Genomic DNA, 22,075 nt, shown 5'->3' with positions numbered 1-22,075 from the left:
GGCATTTCGGCTGTGTGTTAGGAGTTGGACAGTGCTGGTTGCTCTCTCATCGTATTGCTGCCAATGCCAGAGTCTCTGTTAACAAGATTTTTGTGAACCCATATTTCAGTGGATTCCTTTATGATGCCATCCCACTAGGCAGTTGCTCAGCAAAGCACCTTGGTCTTGAGACTATGCTCTACTATCACTGATTTTCCTGTCTGCCCCAGCTGTGCATGCTTGATGGGCCCCTCGCAACAATTTGAAATGCACTGCTGCAATTGCCCAATCTACTGTTGGCCACATTCACAGGGGATGCTGTATATTTCCAGTACATTCATTTTTACTGGATCTTCCGCAGAGCCAAGCCACTCTTTTGACCTCAGCGGTGGTTGAAAGATAGTTTTTATGTTGGATCTTTCAAGTAGCCTCACGAACACTGCCTTCAGGTGCAGCTGGTCTGAGAGGCTTTCTTCATCACAGATGATGTGTACTGTACGTATCAGGGTGGTCAGCTTCTGCCATTTGACTGAATGGTAGCTGTTCTTTGTACCCAGGTAGAGGCCTGAGTGTCTTCTTCCTGTGTACTGAATGGCCTAATGTACCATCTGCCTTCTTCATTATTAGTATATCTAGAAAAGGGAGACAACCACTCTCCTGTACTTCTATAGTGAAAGCAGTGTTTTCAAGCAATGGAAAATTCAGGATGGAATGTAACAATACCAGAGAAGGAAAGTTGCTACTCAGCATATAGCAGAGATGCAGAGTCACGATAGGCACAACAAAAAGATTCACACAATTATAGCTTTCGGCCATTAAGGCCTTTGTCAGCAGTAGACACAAATTATGTGAATCTTTATGTTGGGCCTATCGCGACTCAGCATCTCCGCAATATGGTGAGTAGCAACTTTCCTGCGTGGTATTGAAAGCAGTGTTTTTGAAGGATGCCATTAAGGGGGGCCAAAAACTTGTCCACTGTCTGTCCAGCATATTGTCTTACCACAAACGTATCGTCAACATAGTGGAATAAGTGCTTGGGTTTCCAGTGAGCGATTTGAAGAGCCACCTCCTCAATGTGTTTCACGTAGATGTTTGCTGTTTCTGGAGCTAGTGGGGATTCCATGGTCGCTCCATCCATCTGTGCATTACACACTTAAAGTGGGATGCTGTCAGTGCATTTACAACAGAATTGAACTATTTGTGGCTCAGAATGTTGAGACAGCAGTGCCATGTAGTCATGCCAAGGACCTGTCATGAATATCATAGTAATGTTGCAACAGTGCTTTCACTATGGAAATGAGGAGAATGGTTGTTTTCCATTCCTGGATATATGGTACTAATAAGGAAGGAGGCAGATGGTACACTAGGGTATTCTGCGTATAGGAGGAAGTCACATACTTACATGCAACAAGCTGCCATCATTCAGCACACTAGCAGAAAGTGCTGAAAACCCTGGTACATAGGGCACATGTCATTTGCGATGAAGAAAGCCCCTCAGAAGAACTACAACACCTGAAGGAAGTATTCTGCAAAAATGGGTACAGTGAAGTGCAAATTAGAAGAGTCAAGATGCTGGAAACTAGGAAGAGGAAGAAGAAGACAAGAGACTGACTTTCCTTCTGTAACTGGGATTGTTCTCAGTCAAAATTGTGTGGCTGCTTGAAAAATCCTACATAAGAACCAGCTTCTGATCACCGCTGAAGACAAAAGAGTGACTTTGTTCTGCAAAAGACTCACTAAAAGTGAATGTACTGGGAATATGCAGCATTGCCTATGAATGTGGCCAACAGTAGTGGGCCAACACAATGCAGTATTTTGAAACACTGTGAGGAGCACATCAGGCATGTGCGTCTAGGGCAGACAGAAAAATCGGTGATAGTGGAGCATGGCTTCAAGGAAGACCACACCTTTCATATGCAGAAAGCCAAGGTGCTTTGTTGAACAACTGACTATTGGGACAGTGTCATAAAGGAATCCAAAGAAATTCGTTGAAATACGAGTTCACGGTAGTATTGTCAACAAAGACAAAGGATACCAACTAAGTTCAGCTAGAAATCCGGCGTTAGTGACGATACAATGAGAGCTCAACCAGCACTGCCCAATTTGCAAGACAAAGCTGGAATATCCGCACAAAGATGCAAATGGAGCAACTGCCAACCCCACCACTGCAACCTCAACCCCCCCCCCCTTCCCCGCTGTGCATGCCATTGGAACGGTATGTGGCCACCCGTAAGAGGGCACTCCCACTATTATAAATGTCACAGCATCTGCATATCTGGATACTTCACCACAAGATGATGAGTATGACACTCATTGAAATGTCCTGTATTTTAACACTGCCAACATGTTGGAAATCCGAGAACGTTTAACCAACAATATACACTGGAAGAGTCTACATTCACATGTATCAATCTGTGCTATTTTTAAATTCTCTAGTTTGGATCAATAGTTCACCTTTGATTAATTGTATTTAATAGGAAAATTGGACAAAACTTGAGAACACTCATTGACTATGCATTTTGAGCCACTGTCTCCTTTTTGGAAGAAAAGAGTAATGGTATTGAATAGAGCCGGAGGCTCTTTTCATATTCAAAGATTATATGGCTGGTACAGGCTAACGACTCAAAAAATTATTTTGCAGCTGGTGCAACCATCCATGTGTATGTACGGGGTGGGGGGAGGGGGAAGGTTTAAACTAGTTATCATGTTATGGGTTAAGTATAAGTTGGAAGAAGGAGGCAGTACCAAAATAACTGCTTAGTTACACTGTATTGCATCAAACTTATAACACAGGTGAATGACTGCAACTTTCTCTCAGGTGAATGACTGTAGCTTACTCAGTGATGAAAACTTCTGAGAGAGATCAATGTAAAATTTGAAAACAATCTGAAAAAGTTTCTCCTTAACAATTGTAGAAGAATTTCTGTTATTGCAATATGCAAAAAGTTGGTGGGTAGGAATTTGTTGTTCTTGCACTTTGTGTGGATGTGGGATGGTAAGTAACCTTATAGGTGCTATAATGTATTCCACAGTCTGTAAACATTACATCTGAATTCCAGTGGCACTGATCTGCCAATATTTGTTCATTCTTCTGTTTAGTAATGGATCAACTTTCAGGTAATCTTTCATCTTTCCTCATCTAAATGTGGTTCCATTGTTTACTTCTGTAATCTATGAAATTACCCATTGGTGGCTCGTGCAAAATTATGCCATGTGCTACAATGTGGTGGCCTATTGCCTTTTGACTTACAATGGCAGTAATTGTAACCAGATTTAGTATGTTAATTTTACATGTGTAAACTGAACTGTTTAAATATATTTAAGTTTTGTAATTAATACACTCCTGGAAATGGAAAAAGGAACCCATTGACACCGGTGTGTCAGACCCACCATACTTGCTCCGGACACTGCGAGAGGGCTGTACAAGCAATGATCACACGCACGGCACAGTGGACAACCCAGGAACCGCGGTGTTGGCCGTCGAATGGCGCTAGCTGCGCAGCATTTGTGCACCGCCGCCGTCAGTGTCAGCCAGTTTGCCGTGGCATACGGAGCTCCATCGCAGTCTTTAGCACTGGTAGCATGCCGCGACAGCGTGGACGTGAACCGTATGTGCAGTTGACGGACTTTGAGCGAGGGCGTATAGTGGGCATGCGGGAGGCCGGGTGGACGTACCGCCGAATTGCTCAACACGTGGGGCGTGAGGTCTCCACAGTACATCGATGTTGTCGCCAGTGGTCGGCGGAAGGTGCACGTGCCCGTCGACCTGCGACCGGACCGCAGCGACGCACGGATGCACGCCAAGACCGTAGGATCCTACGCAGTGCCGTAGGGGACCGCACCGCCACTTCCCAGCAAATTAGGGACACTGTTGCTCCTGGGGTATCGGCGAGGACCATTCGCAACCGTCTCCATGAAGCTGGGCTACGGTCCCGCACACCGTAAGGCCGTCTTCCGCTCACGCCCCAACATCGTGCAGCCCGCCTACAGTGGTGTCGCGACAGGCGTGAATGGAGGGACGAATGGAGACGTGTCGTCTTCAGCGATGAGAGTCGCTTCTGCCTTGGTGCCAATGATGGTCGTATGCGTGTTTGGCGCCGTGCAGGTGAGCGCCACAATCAGGACTGCATACGACCGAGACACACAGGGCCAACGCCCGGCATCATGGTGTGGGGAGCGATATCCTACACTGGCCGTACACCTCTGGTGATCGTCGAGGGGACACTGAATAGTGCACCGTACATCCAAACCGTCATCGAACCCATCGTTCTACCATTGCTAGACCGGCAAGGGAACTTGCTGTTCCAACAGGACAATGCACGTCCGCATGTATCCCGTGCCACCCAACGTGCTCTAGAAGGTGTAAGTCAACTACCCTGGCCAGCAAGATCTCCGGATCTGTCCCCCATTGAGCATGTTTGGGACTGGATGAAGCGTCGTCTCACGCGGTCTGCACGTCCAGCATGAACGCTGGTCCAACTGAGGCGCCAGGTGGAAATGGCATGGCAAGACGTTCCACAGGACTACATCCAGCATCTCTACGATCGTCTCCATGGGAGAATAGCAGCCTGCATTTCTGCGACAGGTGGATATACACTGTACTAGTGCCGACATTGTGCATGCTCTGTTGCCTGTGTCTATGTGCCTGTGGTTCTGTCAGTGTGATAATGTGATGTATCTGACCCCAGGAATGTGTCAATAAAGTTTCCCCTTCCTGGGACAATGAATTCACGGTGTTCTTATTTCAATTTCCAGGAGTGTAGTTTAACATTGCAAGTGAAAAACATGCATTTTCAAAGAAAAATACTGACCTTTTGAATTCAGTATTCTGTGCAGATGACTGACTGCAGATTGAACCTAAAATCGCCTTTATATTCGCCTAAATTACTCTCCAATGTCGTTTCTGCTCTGTTTATTGCAATCTTGGAATATATGCTACATACAGCTGGTTGCAAAGAAATTCTTCTGTTGTTGTTAATGTCTTGTGTATTGCCCTTATTACGCAAGGCCACCTTCCACTTGCTTGGGAATTTTTCTGTCTTCCAAGTTTTCTCAAAGATTAATTTTAGCTTCTTTTATTTTTGGTAGAGACCACTTCAGAAGCTCTGCTGTAATAGTCTTCTCCACTAACTTTATAAGATTTTAGTAACTTCAATTCCTGTGGTAGTTGGGGCAAATGTTCTTCTAAATTTTAATAGGTGTTTAAGTATTTGAGCTTATGGGCTGCTTCTGGACTATTAAGAAACTGATCAAAATATTTTGCAAGTATTTATGGGCCTCTGTCATTAAATTTACATTTGAAGTACATCTACATAACTCTTTAAATCCCACTTTCTCCTCCAAACATCTACTGGAAAAGGGCCTCTGTGGTAGTTTATCTGCTGATTATCTATAGAAAACAGTTCCATACTCTTTCTTGTATATATGCTTGTTTTACCACCATCTAGCACATAGCCTTTTGATTTAAAAGAGTAGTAATCGTGACGAAATCAAACATATTATTTTATATGTATAAACTGAACTGTTGTTTTCAAATTTTATGATTAATATTATAAAATTGTGAGGAAAAGATAAATGGGGAAAATTGCTAGTATTGGTGGAAATTGATCCTGGGTCTGCAAATTACCAGTCAATGCTTTAGGCCACTTGACCATAGTGGAGTCATGACAATGGAGCTTTAAAAATACCTCATACTCTATGCTTGCACAATTCACGAAGTGCAATTAAAGAAAGAAAAATACAGACATGGTGCTGTGAGCAATGTAGCACCTGTAGTCCTGGAAGTGATGACATCACACCAGATCATACACAATAGAAAATGGACATCTGGATTGCTTCTCTGAGTTGATTGTAGTATGGCTGACCATCATTTCAGCACTTGATACTGGTTTCTAGTTCTCACAGAGAGAATGATACAGAACACATTTTTGTCAGTTTTATTTGCGTGCCAGCATGCATTTGAAGAGAAATGGCTTCTAGCTTGCATGCAAGGAGAAATGTAGTAATTTTAGGCTCACATTTGATGCAAAATGGTGTTATTTTAGTGTGATATTTACGGTGTGATGTCACACATGATAACTGGCTGCCACTGATGTTACTTGAAGATGGTAGGCAGGTGGCTAGTAAAATACTGTGCTTGAGGACTGGCTGTTGTCCTCTAACATTGGCAAGTACTCAGTACACCAGGGAAACATCAAGATCTGTAACCTAAATGCTCAGCTGCTGCTGTATGTCTATGTTTCTCCATCTGTCGCCTTGTGACACTTAGAACTGACAAAAAATTATTTACCCTAGGTTAGAATATGTTTCATCTGTCTCTTTTTAATACTTTTGTACTTCTTTATTACAAATTTCTAACAGCCATATATAGCCATTTTTATAAAATTTTGTTATTGGCTATTTCACTTTTTTTTATTTCACCTTCTTCAAGGTGTTTCACATGTGTAGTTGAACTGTTCCAGCCTACTGGCAGTTAGTAATTCTTAGATGAATGAGAACTTGGTTTCACATTTCTATTGTAAAAAATGTGTGTGCATATTGGTTGGTAATTTACAGCCATTGTTTTCCATAATACCACTGCACCTACATTTATATTTACAGACAGCATAATTTGAAGCTTGTGTCAATTATGCATGCAAACTTCTGGAAGCATACATTGTGCCCTCATTGTTTAAAGAAGCAATGATGATGGAAAACATAAAATATGATAAACAAAAGGATAGACAAAAGTGTAGGTAGGGTATGGTAGAAACTGAGCAAATTAGGTTGTGTACAAAATTTAAATGTCTTGGTAGTAGCAAAAAACTAATGGGAATAAATGATCAGGTAATTGTAATTGAAAACTTATGAAATAAAATAAAAGAAGGCAAATAAGTGAGAAGAGAGAATATTGTGGAAAGGTATAGGCCAGGGCTAAACAAGAAAAAAGAAAGAAAAGGGAATTAAAAATGAAAATGTACTGCAGATAGATGTAAAAAAAATAATAATAAATAAAAAAAGTAAGCTGGGAACAGTGGTGAATAGTGAAGGGATTATGAAGCAAAACATGAGTAAGATGAAAAGAAGGGAAGGATGGAAAAAAAGATCAGCATCAGTAAGAAATTAAGAGAGCTGTGAAAAAAGAAAGATGTGCCAGTGAATGGATGATATTAAAATCTTGTCTGAAGTACCATTCTACTATTAACTAATAATTTTTTTACCGAGTGACATTTTTGATTAAGCCATTTATTTTTACCGAGATGATACACAGTCACACTATAGACCTCAAGTATTCTGAATAATGGCAGAGCATAGTTCACAGTGAGTTCCACAAGAGCCGTGTTTGTAAAGAGCTTTTGGTTTTATAGGCTGATTACTGGAAGTACTTTTAAAGCTTTTCTACCAAAATTTCTTTTTAACCAGTCATGTTACACTCCCAAAATAAACTTCTAGGCATTATATTAGTAGCTGCATTACTCTTGTCATGTGATTACTGATAGTGACTCGAATCTTCTCTCACCAGTGCAGTTGGTTTTGAAACAAGTGACAGAGGTAGAATTGGATACAAAGTGGAAACAGAGTGCTTGTGATAGTGTTTATTTAATATAAATATTTTTATGTGTGATTTTTATATTACCTGCATTACAAAAGAAACAATGAAATAACCAAGGAAGAACATAAAAAATATGCTAGTGGTTCCAGACACAATACATGCACTCTATCAGCATTTTTCACATAATGCATTCCATCCAACTGACACAAAAGAAAAAGCTCTCTGTAAACCTCTATGCAAAATTCTGTCTTTCGGATGTATGCTGTAGTTTTCAGTTACTCATTTACTTCTAACTGCTCATGGAAGAACTGTGGAACTGAAGCCATGGTGCAAATCTACAGGTAGTTTGTGTTTTGTGAAAAAGTGTTTAGCTGGGAAAGGGTAACACTTTTGAATATCTTACTGAAGATGAGAATTTATGATATTGGGCTATAGTTTGAGGCATCTTCCTTACTTCCGTTTTGATACACTGGCTTCACTATACTGAGTTTTAGAACAGTTGGATACATGTTTTCTCTAAAGCTGCAGTTACTCAGGTAGATAGGAGTCTTAGAGATTCCTTGTAAGCACACCTTAGCAATGGCACTGGATATGCCATCCGACCATTTTTTTTCTTTAGCATGCATATTGTCTTGCATACTTCCTGCTCATTCACTTCCATAAATTCAAATTCAGTACACAGAATGTGGTGACATGGCTGCACTGTAGTGGCTTTGTAAAACAGGTTTAGATAATGTATACTCTGATTTAGCTTAATAAAAGTTGGTGGGAATTTTAGTCTAGCATTACTTCATTTTGGCAGCGTTTAGCTATCTTATGGATTTCTCTGAGTGGACAGCAGTGTTCATAATGATTCAACAGGGTTGAGTAGAACTCACTCCATTTGTCATCAGACCATTTCACCACATTCACAGAATCCCATTTTTCATTTGCTAACTTGTGTTTAAGGACATTAATGTTTCAGGTATGCAGAGTTTGTTTCTACAAGACAGTTTTTGTTATTTTTGGCACAGCTAAATTTACCTACTCTTATCACCTGACAAAAGTAGCCAGAATAATGAAAATCTGTTATTGTAATTTAACTTGTCTATACAATCATTAATTATAGCATAAGCTGTTATAGTGGAGCATTTGTCCATCACTCTGGTGGCAGAGCTTACTATATTTGAAAGATTGCGTGAGCTTAAAATATCACTGAGCTTCAAGTTTACTGTACTATTTGAACTTGCATCTATATTAAAGTCACTTATTATAATGAGGTCGTTAGGACCAGCCTGACCAACTATACTATCAAGAGTATTCATAAACAAAGTTATGGCAGCATTTGGTGGCCAATGTACCCAAGTCACTTATGCTTTTGTGACTTAAGATCACTACTATTGAGCACTATGCCTGTCACGTTGATTGCTTCTTCTTTGGTGTGATGTTCGAGAAGAGAAATAACAAAAATTTCAACATACCGTCTTCATGGTTTTGCCTGCTAACTGTTTGCTAATAAATAACTCTCTAATCTACAATATATTATTTCAATGGATTTTAGTCTGTGTTCAGTCCGCAGCTCATGGTCTTGCGGTAGCATTCTCGCTTCCTGCTCACGGTGTCCCGGGTTCAATTCCCGGCGGGGCCAGGGATTTTCTCTGCCTCGTGATGACTGGGTGTTGTGTGTCTTTCATCATCATTTCATCCCCATCGACACGCAAGTCGGCGAAGTGACGTCAACTTGAAAGACTTGCACCAGGTGAACGATCTACCCGACGGGAGGCCCTAGCCACACGGCATTTTCATTTTCAGTCTATGTTCACTTCTTAGTAATACATTATCATTTTCTTCCTGTTATGACATCTTTACCTACTCTTATCACCTGACAAAAGTAGCCAGAATAATGAAAATCTGTTATTGTAATTTAACTTGTCTATACAATCATTGATTATAGCATAAGCTGTTATAGTGGAGCATTTGTCCATCACTCTGGTGGCAGAGCTTACTATATTTGAAAGATTACGTGAGCTTAAAATATCACTGAGCTTCAAGTTTACTGTACTATTTGAACTTGCATCTATATTAAAGTCACTTAATATAATGAGGTCGTTAGGACCAGCCTGACCAACTATACTATCAAGTGTATCCATAAACAAAGTTATGGCAGCATTTGGTGGCCAATGTACCCAAGTCACTTATGCTTTTGTGACTTAAGATCACTACTATTGAGCACTATGCCTGTCACTTTGATTGCTTCTTCTTTGGTGTGATGTTCGAGAAGAGAAATTTTTTTAACTCCTATGTCCGTAATAACAAAAATTTCAACATACCGTCTTCATGGTTTTGCCTGCTAACTGTTTGCTAATAAATAACTCTCTAATCTACAATATATTATTTCAATGGATTTTAGTCTGTGTTCAGTCCGCAACTCGTGGTCTTGCGGTAGCATTCTCGCTTCCTGCGCACGGGGTCCCGGGTTCGATTGCCGGCGGGGCCAGGGATTTTCTCTGCCTCGTGATGACTGGGTGTTGTGTGTCTTTCATCATCATTTCATCCCCATCGACACGCAAGTCGCCGAAGTGACGTCAACTCGAAAGACTTGAACCAGGCGAACGATCTACGCGACAGGAGGCCCTAGCCACACGGCATTTTCAGTCTATGTTCACTTCTTAGTGATTGCTTCTTCTTTGGTGTGATGTTCGAGAAGAGAAATTTTTTTAACTCCTATGTCCGTAATAACAAAAATTTCAACATACCGTCTTCATGGTTTTGTCTGCTAACTGTTTGCTAATAAATAACTCTCTAATCTACAATATATTATTTCAATGGATTTTAGTCTGTGTTCAGTCCGCAGCTCATGGTCTTGCGGTAGCATTCTCGCTTCCTGCGCACGGGGTCCCGGGTTCAATTCCCGGCGGGGCCAGGGATTTTCTCTGCCTCGTGATGACTGGGTGTTGTGTGTCTTTCATCATCATTTCATCCCCATCGACACGCAAGTCGCCGAAGTGACGTCAACTCGAAAGACTTGCACTAGGCGAACAATCTACCCGACGGGAGGCCCTAGCCACACGGCATTTTCATTTTCAGTCTATGTTCACTTCTTAGTAATACATTATCATTTTCTTCCTGTTATGACATCTTTACCTACTCTTATCACCTGACAAAAGTAGCCAGAATAATGAAAATCTGTTATTGTAATTTAACTTGTCTATACAATCATTGATTATAGCATAAGCTGTTATAGTGGAGCATTTGTCCATCATTTTGGTGGCAGAGCTTACTATATTTGAAAGATTGCGTGAGCTTAAAATATCACTGAGCTTCAAGTTTACTGTACTATTTGAACTTGCATCTATATTAAAGTCACTTAATATAATGAGGTCGTTAGGACCAGCCTGAAAACTATACTATCAAGTGTATCCATAAACAAAGTTATGGCAGCATTTGGTGGCCAATGTACCCAAGTCACTTATGCTTTTGTGACTTAAGATCACTACTATTGAGCACTATGCCTGTCACTTTGATTGCTTCTTCTTTGGTGTGATGTTCGAGAAGAGAAATTTTTTTAACTCCTATGTCCGTAATAACAAAAATTTCAACATACCGTCTTCATGGTTTTGCCTGCTAACTGTTTGCTAATAAATAACTCTCTAATCTACAATATATTATTTCAATGGATTTTAGTCTGTGTTCAGTCTGCAACTCGTGGTCTTGCGGTAGCATTCTCGCTTCCTGCGCACGGGGTCCCGGGTTCGATTGCCGGCGGGGCCAGGGATTTTCTCTGCCTCGTGATGACTGGGTGTTGTGTGTCTTTCATCATCATTTCATCCCCATCGACACGCAAGTCGCCGAAGTGACGTCAACTCGAAAGACTTGCACCAGGCGAACGATCTACCCGACGGGAGGCCCTAGCCACACGGCATTTTCATTTTTAGTCTATGTTCACTTCTTAGTAATACATTATCATTTTCTTCCTGTTATGACATCTTTACCTCTCACCTTGTGCAATCATTGTGACTCAGTGTATACCAATGTACTACCTTTGATGTTCTTCTCTCTCTGACACTTCTCCATTTATCATTTTCCTCCTCACCCTCACACAGGTGGGTCCATCTCAATAGGGGACTGATGACCTCAGATGTTAAGTCCCATAGTGCTTAGAGCAATTTGAACCAACCATCTCAACCTGTGAGTGACATGTCCTCTTCTTTCTAACTGCCCCCATTCTATAACCCTTTCCTCCCTGAGGAAGGAATTAGGATAGTGTTTTGTACTTCTAAATGTGTCTATTCTCACTACTTAGAATTTTGCCTCTGGAAGGAAGTAGTGGGCAGCCATTCTGTCTTGTAATGTTCAGCTGTCACAACATAGCACATGCAGGGCTTAGAGATTGCACTTTGTGTCCAGCATTCTCAGCCGTAGAAACAGTAACTTCTTCAACAATTTGTGGCACAATTGGCTGTTGGCCTCTCTGAGGAACAGATCCCAAGCCACTGTTTAATTTGAACTTCTGAATCATGCTGTTCAACCCCAGTATTGAAAGAGGACCTCTCAGTATTCCTTTAATGCACTGGTACCCATGAAGAATAGCAGCACTAATGCTGTTGTTCTGATAAACAGCTTTATGTGTAAATCCCTGCTCACCTTGTCCAGATCTCAGTTGACTGACTGCATCTACCATGCACACTGATGCATATGTTCCAACCCTATGTTGCTGTACTAGTACTGGCTCCAAACAGCAAGCCGTGACTCTAACACTATTAACAACAGAAATCCTACAACATACAGTCTGAACATCATTCCTATAAATTGGATTCCATTATGGTAAACAGATTTTCATCATCACTGGTTCAAGTACCAAAAGTTTAATTATAACCACCCTGTATGCTCTACTTGTGTTAAGAGTCTGTGCCTGTGGAAAATGGGAAGAGGAAATCAATGTCTTTTGTGATCTTCATAGTTTGGAGGGAGTCGCAAAATCATGTGTATGACTGTTGTTCTTGTATGGTTAATATTGGAGGTCACAAGGCATAAAGTAAGAAGGATATAAAATATTCTAATTTTTTTTTGGCATTACGACAAGTTACACATAGTGAATCTCTCCCTATTCCAATTTCACCTACCATTCCTGAAGATTTACAATGTGAGAGCAGCTCTGAAAATGAATGTGATGATAGTGATAATTACAAGCCAGAAAAACACTCTGCACCAGATTTATTTCATTAAAACAAACTAAATGATTTAAGTCATGACTTGAACCTGACAAAAGATGCCACCTAATTGCTTGTGTTAGTACTGAAACGCAAAACACCGGCTACTACCTGGATCATCATTCATTTGGCACAGGAACTGAGAAAAGGAATTAATAAACAAGATGAGATCCATATGGTATTTAGTTGTGTTGTTGAAGTTTTATTGACCTCCTTACAGTCACTTATGGTCCAAGTCATTGGAGGTTGTTTGTAGAGTCATCAGGATGTATCCTGAAAGGTGTACTTTTGCATTATGAAAATTTGTTTGTCTCAGTATCTGATGCCACCATATACACACCACGCCATAAAGGCGCATAAAGACATCAAAGCTGTGTTGAAATGCATGAACTATGAAAAACATTTGTGGACAATATATGGGAATTTGAAATTAGCTGACTTGTTATTTGGTCAACAGTCTGGCTACACAAAAATGCTGTATTTCATTTATGAGTGGGACAGCCAAGCCAAAGACAAGCATAGAAATAAAAACCCTCCAACCCAGTTGAAATGTAAATGTTGTGTGACTAGGGCCTCCCATCGAGTAGACCATTCCCAGTTCACAGAATATAATAAATGAATCAATTGTTTAGCCAGGTAAGATACTATTGCTTCCTCTTTACATCAACCATGGATTAATGTAACAGTTCACAATACCAGTTCCAAAAGATGGAGACTGCATCCTGTACTTGGTAATATGATTTCCCAGATTATCTTAAGATAAACTGAATCTTTGTGGGGCCAAAGATCAGAAATTTAATGAAAGGCAGTTTTTTGAAGGTACAGATGAATCCATTGGAAAAAGAGCTTGGATTTCAGTTGAAGAAGTCATCCTCAACTTTTTGGGCAACAATAAACATCCAGATTATAAAACTATGGTCAAAAAACATGTGGTGGAGTTTCATGAAATTAGGATGTGACATGAGTGTGAAGCTTCATTTTCTACATTCACTTATCATTTTTTCCCTGGCAATGTCAGTGAAGAACAAGGAGAACCATTCTACAAGGACATCAAGAAGATCGAAAAAGATCCAAGGAAGGTGACCCACAAACATGATGGCTGACTACTGTCTTATTCTAAAGAGAGATGGCACTGATGAAAAGAGACAATCAAGGAGGAGAAGTTTCACCCCTTATCTACCCTAATGCACTGCATAGTGATTGTATACAAGATTATGAAATAAATAAGTTAGTTTTAGTCTAATTAAAAAAATTCCCTGTTGAAAAAAAAGTGTTTTCAGCTAAAACTTCCGATGTGATTCATACAAAAATCTGGTGTAATACTGAATAACCAAAGCTAGATATGAAATCAAAATGAAAAATACTTTAAATATTACCTGATAGTCATAAAAGATCGTTCCAAATTTTTTAAAGTGCATCATATTATTATGTTGCAAAGTTATGAGAAAATGAGATAACATCAGGCCAAATAAACTTATATATGATGAGAAACACTCATACTCTTTGTATAAACTATGTACATTTCTTTGTTCTGAACCTAGTGGTAGTTGTTTAATTTTTCACCAAAAAAAGCTATGAGCTTAACAGTAATAAGTTATAAATCATTCCACGCAAATGCCAAGACTGTTTGTCATAGGCAGGCTCAAGCGTATCAAAACTGAAATGATGAAAGGTTGTAAGTAGCTTAGTAAACTTAAATTAAAAGTTAGTAAGGTGTTGACATCCTAAGAAAATGTTTTTATGTTATACAATACTTGTACATTTATTTTTTGTGTTTCCATCTTTATCAATATTACAACATTCTCTTGTAGAACAATGAAGACAGACAACAGGTATAACTTCAGTCAAGAACTGTGTTACAAGCTCAACGGTACTGAAGGAGGTGAGGGCATTCCCCATGTTTTGGAACCAATAGTGGTGTTATTCAGAGTAGAGATTGCAATATGAAAAAAGGAAATCTGAACAAACTAATGGGGAGGGGAGAAATACCAAATCCTTGTTCTTTTCCTTATTTCTCTATCCTGTGTGGAAGAACAGTTGTAAGTTATTAAACATAACAGCCAAATGCCAAGACAGTTTGTGCATTAAGGCCAAGGATAATCAAAATTGAAATACTTTTTTTTATGACTATCTGGTTGTAAGTAGTGTATCAGATGGTCGCGGCTTCAAAAAACCTAAGTTTCAGTCATCTTTTATTTATAAGTATGAAACTGATAGTATTTAAAATTGCTGTTGTCAGGCTGTTTCCATATCTTTATTTTATGTTTCTTTTTTATTATTTTTATTTAGTAAATGTTAATAGTGTGCTCTCTTTTTCAGGGATCTTCATGTATGGAAATCATTTTAATAATATTGAAGATAGCATCGAATGCATGCTGCTTCCAAAGATTATGTCACTTAACAACCAAAATTTTCATTTTACTGCATGTAATTTTACAGAAAGGAACATGTATTTAAGGTAATGTTAGTTAGAGATTGTCTTCTTTATTGATGAGTGGGCAATTTCTTTATATAGTGTAATTGTACTCTAAAGATTTTTGTAACATGAGGAACAATATGCAATAGCAGAAACTGATTCTGCTTTATCTCGATGGGATGGTTTTTGAATCATCATTGTCACATAAAGTAACAGCTATTGTTTTAATGGTAAAAATCAATGATTTCATTTTAGCTTGTAGTTTTAACATAGTCAGAGAAGGAGAAAGAAAAAATGTGTCAGCAATATTATACACTGGTGTCCAAAACTATAACAACAAACAGAAATTTTGTAAGGTTGCTTTTATTTTGCCACAAAACAGTATAAACAGGTGGTAGTAAAGTAGAAACAATGAAAAAGATACAGAACCTAATCAACTGCAACAAACATAATGGTAGATAAAAATGTACTTAATTTTTTTCTGACTTAATGGATTTGCATACACATACTGACAACTGGTTAATGTGTTTAATATGAAATGTTACCACCTCTGGCATCAGTACAGACCTGACAATGATGGAACATGGTGTGAATGATGTTATCACTCTCATATTGAAGCAATAACACCCATTTTTTCCACAGAGCGCTCTCAAGTCTTGGAGAGTGGTTGGTGGATGCTGTCATGATGCAACCTGTCTCCCTAGTGCATCCCAGACATGCTCTATCGGATTCAAATCAGGAGAGTGAGCATGCCACACCATGCATGCAGTATCTTTAGTTTCCAAAAAAAAACATCAGCCACCTGTGCTCTATGAGATCGAGCATTATCGTCCATCAGTACGAAGTCTGGGCCCACAGCCCCTCACAACAACTGTGCATGAAATCCCAAGATCTTCTCACAGTACCTGACAGCAGTTAAATCTTGATGATTCACCTGTACAATTTCATGATGAGGTGTTCGAGTGGTCAACATTAGCAGCCAACATTAGCTAGCTGAGTGTAATGTGTGAGATAGTCATTGTTGACTGTTGGGTTTGTGTGTTGTACTTCGCTCTATTTCATATTGTTTCCTTTTGTGATAATAAGTGTATGTATTTTTTTCAGTTTTGATTACAAGCAACATTTAAGCAATCTTTACCTCCCTATGTGACTTCTGCTTTTGTGTAAGCACGAACCACAGGTTGAGGTGCCTACACTGTGGGAGGCAGGCAAGGCAGGACTTGATACCCCCCATCAGCTCTTTTCCCCATGCCATTCTATGTGGGGACCAGGCTTGCTTCCTCTCCTCCCCCTAAACTCTTCCGGAATCAACTTGCAGTTGACACACTGTATGATAATCGAGATCTGTCCAACAGCTGGATCAGTTCCTTCCTGAATAACTGTAAGCAAGAAGTTAGCATCAAATACACTAATCTCAATCTTAAAACTACTTCAGAACACTTTTCAGAGTATAATTTAATTAAATATGGTGTACACCTATGACCAATAAGAGGATCACTTTGATTCATTCTGTACATTAATGATATAAGCTTAAATGTGGATGCACATAAAACAATCATATTTGCAGATGACACTAAAATTCTACTGAAAGGGGAAAACAAGAGAGAGTTACAGAAATTACTAAACACTGTTACAACCAAATCACAATTGAACCTTTCTTTTTTTAAAAAAAAAAAAGAAAAAAGAAAAAAAGCAGCACAGTAAATTTCACATTGCTCTAAACAAGGATATGTACATTTTGTTTCTCTCTATTAACAATAAATCAATTGGTAACAATACGGATAAAAGATTCTTAGGATTATGGTTGCAAAGTAATGTAACATGGAATAAGCAAGTATAATATCTTAACACAAAATTGAGCAAGTCATGCTAACTTCTTTGCTCACTAAAACCATCCTATATTGAGAAAACATTAAAGAGTCCATATCATGCCTACTTTCATCCCCACATTAATTATGGGGTTACATGTTGGGGAAACTCTGGACCAGCTACTACAACATTAAAACTGAAAAAAGGCATTAGAATCATGTTTGGATTTAAACCTAAGGACTTATGTAAGACTCTGTTTAAGGTCTCTGGTATTCATCATTTACTCTTTAAGATAATTGTAACAGGTAAATACAGTAGACTGCTAAAAACTGTGAAGTTTACCAGACAATACAAAAACTGACATGTGACCCAAATCAACAAATCCCTACACCAAAAAAGTACTTTCCACATGTGAGTTAAATTTAATGACAAACTTTCAAAAAATGTAAAAGCAACTGCTGAGGTCAAAATAACTGTAAAATATTTAAAGTCATATTTATTTTATCCCATGCTTCACTCCATTGAAGAATATTTAAATGCATGTCATGTATCATATAGATACTGAAATTATGAAGTGTATTATTCGTAATTTTAAATATGCATGGATGGAAATCACTTTCACCTGTACACATGTAAATTGACCAGCCCAGTATGTTATAAATGCACCATTTTTGCAAGCAAAAAGACCAATTAACATACTGTACATTGAAGGGATAGAACATAATGAAAAGTTATAGTCAGCTGCTGCTTGTAATATAACAGAGATAGTAGTTCATTAGTGACAATAAACTTCTTTGCCAAGATCACTAATAGTAACCTGGTAATCAAAGTTACAATCTTCAGATCACTACAGACAGGTTACTGCATATGTCTTAAAATAGCTGTAAAAGTACTCTTTCTCCTGAATTTAATTGACAGGTATGCAACGTACTAGAAGACTGATGCACTGGCATGTCAAAATTAAAACAACTATATACACAATTACAGTCCTCAACTGGGCGGTAAGCATGCACTGCCTCTGGATGTGCAACTGTACATATTACATTTACTGTATCATTTCTCTAATTCATGTTGAAAACATTCAAAATGTATCCCTCAAAGAATGTAATGTTGTTTTTCTCTAGTTCAGCCATTCTTTGTTAGATATATAATATGTTTAGCTTTTCAAGAGACTTTAAAATAACAAAACACTCTGCCTGATTCAGCATCCATTTCCCAGTTTACATTTCATCAGATATGTTTGCTTTTTGTAGATGAAAATTGCTATGCCTGATCCTGCTTCTTGCTTAGTTTTACTCCCATCAGTGAGTTCTTATGTGTAGTACTGCCTCTTCTTATTTCTTTCATTAAGAGTAACAGTATCAGCTGGATGAGGCCAGTTTTTGTGAGGAACATTAGCTTCTAATTTTTTTAGTATTTACAGCTTTAATTTCATTGTATTCATTTGCTATTTCCTTTATTTCAATAATTATTGATGTTAGACCTGACACAATACATAACACTTTGTTACATACTGTTCTGTAGGCTTTGGCAGTGTAAATGTTAATTAATTGTTGTACTTATTGCAACAGTTCTGACTGGTAAAAGTAGTACATATTAGAGATTCCTATGATAACATACTAGCTAGTATTATTCCTCTGCAGATGATTCTTAGAACCTAGAGCCATAATTACAGTTTAAGTTCAAACAGTTTACATCATTTGCCTGTGTACGTCAATATATAAGAAACGTTTCTGCAACAAAGAACATCAATGACACACCACAATGTCCTGTTCAGGCACCAATAATAAAACAGTAACCAAAGCACAGACACTTATTTTGAGTGAAAAATATATACCGTATTTACTTGAATCTAAGCTGCACCTGAAAAATGAGACTCGAAATTCAAGGGGAGAGAAAAGTTTTAGACCGTACCTCCAAATCAAAACAAAGTTGGTCAATTATAACATGAGACACAATTAAGGCGAATGGATGAAGATACAGCCACAGTGGTTTGGTTAGAGTCGTACGCCTAACAGTTAAGCTTTACTAAGTAGCCATTGCTATGTGTCAGGCGCTCTGTCCATATTTATATGGGTACCCTTCCTTTTTTCATGTGTTTCGTCTGGTTTGAATCGATTGCTTATTTTGCTTTGATTTGATAAGTACCATTCTGCATTCTGATAATGAGTGTTTATGACCTGTCGCCGCTCGTGGCATTGCTTGCTTTTGTGCATGCTACCACGGCTTACACACACACACACACACACACACACACACACACACACACACACAGAGAGAGAGAGAGAGAGAGAGAGAGAGAGAGAGAGAGAGAGAGAGGCATTGTCTCATAAGTGAAACAATGGCAGGTGACTGCTATTTATTGTTATTTACGCTGCTGCTTTCTTTGATAATGATGAACAAGAACCAAATAATAGACTGAGTATGATAGAAGATGTTCTGAACAAGAGTTTAGCGAAAAATTTTCTCCGTTTGAAAATCTTTGCAGACTCCTCTTTAGTACATTACATTCTGCACAGAAATTAGAGTCATCTTGGATTTAAAAATCTAGTCAGATGCCGTGCTTCATTTATGACTGTATCACTATTCAGCATAAGGATAATACGAATATAAACATGGCATGGTGTGTATTTTCTTCAGCATTTGCTGTTGTCTCATTCTAGTTTCGTAGTTTATTAGGCAGACAGAATTTAAATGAGATAGCAGCAAACATGAAAGAATACATGGCATAATGTTTACATTCTTCTACCTTTTCTGTTAATTTATTTAGTGATGCAGAGGTTTTGGTGCCAGCACTTATCTTTGTGCCTGTAAAGCATGCCTGTGTAGCGCTACATATATTTGATGGCAGAAGTTAGTTGTGGTGGCACCTACCAACATTTTTCAGAACTTTTGCTTACTTTGCACCCGATTCGAAGCCACAGGCGGTTTTTTGGATTACAAAAACTGGTAGAAAAGTGCGGCTTAGATTCGAGTAAATACGGTATATTCTGAAAAATACTTGTTATGATTGTACTTACAGTATAAGTTGCCAGAAAGCAGCTGATACCCAGAAGTTTCAACACAGGATGCATGCTAAGAATTGTACAGGTTCGAGAGCTCCCTTGAGCCTGGATGTGTGTTGTTCTTAGCATAAGTTAGTTTAAGATAGTTTAAGTAGTGTGTAAGTCTGGGGACGGAAGACCTCACCAGTTTGGTCCCTTAGGAATTCACGCACATTTGAACATTTGAATTGTACGAGTGGTCAGAGCACAGTGTCTTTCACTTGGCTACCAGCTATATCCTTGTTTTGTCATTGAATCTGTGGTCTCATTTAAACTAGTTGTCACTTCACGTTTTGAAAGTTGTGGCATTGTCTGTCAAGTACAGTCTGCAGGCAGCCACCAAAGCACATCACTCCCTGATGCAATAGAAAATCACTTTAAAGCCACTATATTCCACAAAAATCAAATAAACATTAAATTTTTGCCTTTGTAACCAGCTCAACTCACCATGTCACGTCTCAAAAACTAATGCTTTAACAGCAAAACTTTTTTCCTTCTGTTCATTATTAAAATATGTTGCTTGGCAATGAATCTTTTGAAATTTTCATACCACATTGCATTTCCTATTTACATTGATCTGCTAGAACATTATGACCAACTCCCTAATAGCCGTTATGCTTGCCTTTGACACGGATAACAGCAGCGATGTGTCTTGGTATGGCAGCAGTGAGGCCTTGGTAGGTCGCTGGAGGGTGTTGGCACCACATTTGCATGCACAAGTTACCTAATTCCTGTAAATTCTGGGGAAGGGGTGATGAGCTCTGATGCCACATTCAGTTACATTACAGATGTGTTGGATCAGGTTCAGATCTGGTGAGTTGAGGGACCAGCGCATCAATTGTAACTCATCACTGTGTTTCTCAAACCACTCCATCACACTTTTAATATGCACATTATCTTAATGAAAAACGCCACTGCCATCAGGAAACATGATCATCATGGAGGGGTGTACATGGTCTGTAACCAGTGTACTATACTCCTTGGCCTTCATGGTGCATGCCCCTGTGAATGTTCCCCAGAGCATAATGGAGCTGGTGCCAGTTTGTCTCATCCCAGAGTACAGGTGTCAAGGAGATATTTCCTTGCAAGATGACGGATTCATGCCTATCCATTGGCATGATATAAAAGGTATAGCTATTTGTCAGATCATGCAGTGCTCTGTCCAGTGCCAATGGCCACATCCTCATTTCAGTCATAGATGCTGATGTGGTGTTAACATTGGCACATTCGTAGGTTGTCAGCTGTGGAGGCCCATCATTAGGAGTGTTTGGTGCACTGTGTGCTCAGAAACACTTGTACTCTGCCCCGCAATGTTAGTTCTGCCACAGTTTGCCGCATGTTCTATTTTACCAGTCTGCACAGCCTGGAACATACGACAACTGTAATGAGTAGTGGCCGCCTGCCCCCACAACTTCTTGACATGGTTTCACCTTGGTTATGTCACATGTTGTAGATGCTCACCACAGCACTTCTTGAATATCTCACATGTCATGCAGTTTCCAAAATGCTCGTACCAAGCCTCTGGGTCATCACGAAACGCCTTCGCACGAACTCAGATAGTTCACGCGTGGACAGTACACTCACTGATAATACATGCACCATGTGTGTGACTGACTAGCAAGCATTCCTCACCAGGTGATGCTGCAGTCGCCTGGGCAAGGTTATATCGTTAGTAGGTCAGTGGTCATAAAGTTCTGGCTGATCAGTGTGTGTGCTTCCAAAGACTGCATTTTATGCAACTATGCCAGTATAACTCATAACAAGTTTAAAGTCAGTATCTTCTACAAGAAGAATGTAAAAATCCTGAAATTTATGTACAGTATTACTCTCAGTGGCATCTCCCAGCACATCAGAAATCTTTTCCTAATTTTAATAGGCTTCGCTGTTGCGTTGATTATTAAAACAAGAGAAAATATTCCCTCTGGAAAAGTTTCCTTCTTATCATTGTATATCTTGAAAACTATTACACACATGAAATGATATCTTGGTGTCTATACAAAATTAATATATTATGAAAGCGAAAGTTGCTACCCACCATATGTTGGAGCCGCTGAGTCGCAGATAGGCACAACAAAAAGACTGTCACAAAAAAGCTTTCGGCCATTAG

The 22,075-nt window shown here is 39.1% G+C and overlaps 1 protein-coding gene across 2 annotated transcripts in view; it reads left to right on the top strand.

Moving 5' to 3' along the window:
• The window catches only part of LOC126268178 (cytosolic carboxypeptidase-like protein 5), a 167,609-nt gene that overhangs the window by 108,435 nt on the left and 37,099 nt on the right, over positions 1–22,075 (top strand). For both annotated transcript variants that reach the window (XM_049973779.1, XM_049973787.1), the window contains one exon: positions 15,019–15,157. In XM_049973779.1, coding sequence (XP_049829736.1) covers positions 15,019–15,157 — 139 coding nt within the window. The remainder of the gene's footprint in view (positions 1–15,018; positions 15,158–22,075) is intronic.

Source organism: Schistocerca gregaria, chromosome 1 (assembly GCF_023897955.1).
Source record: "Schistocerca gregaria isolate iqSchGreg1 chromosome 1, iqSchGreg1.2, whole genome shotgun sequence".
Classification (NCBI taxonomy): domain Eukaryota; kingdom Metazoa; phylum Arthropoda; class Insecta; order Orthoptera; family Acrididae; genus Schistocerca; species Schistocerca gregaria.
The sequence above is the reverse complement of the archived record's forward strand: the minus strand, read 5'-3'. Positions and strand labels throughout refer to the sequence as shown.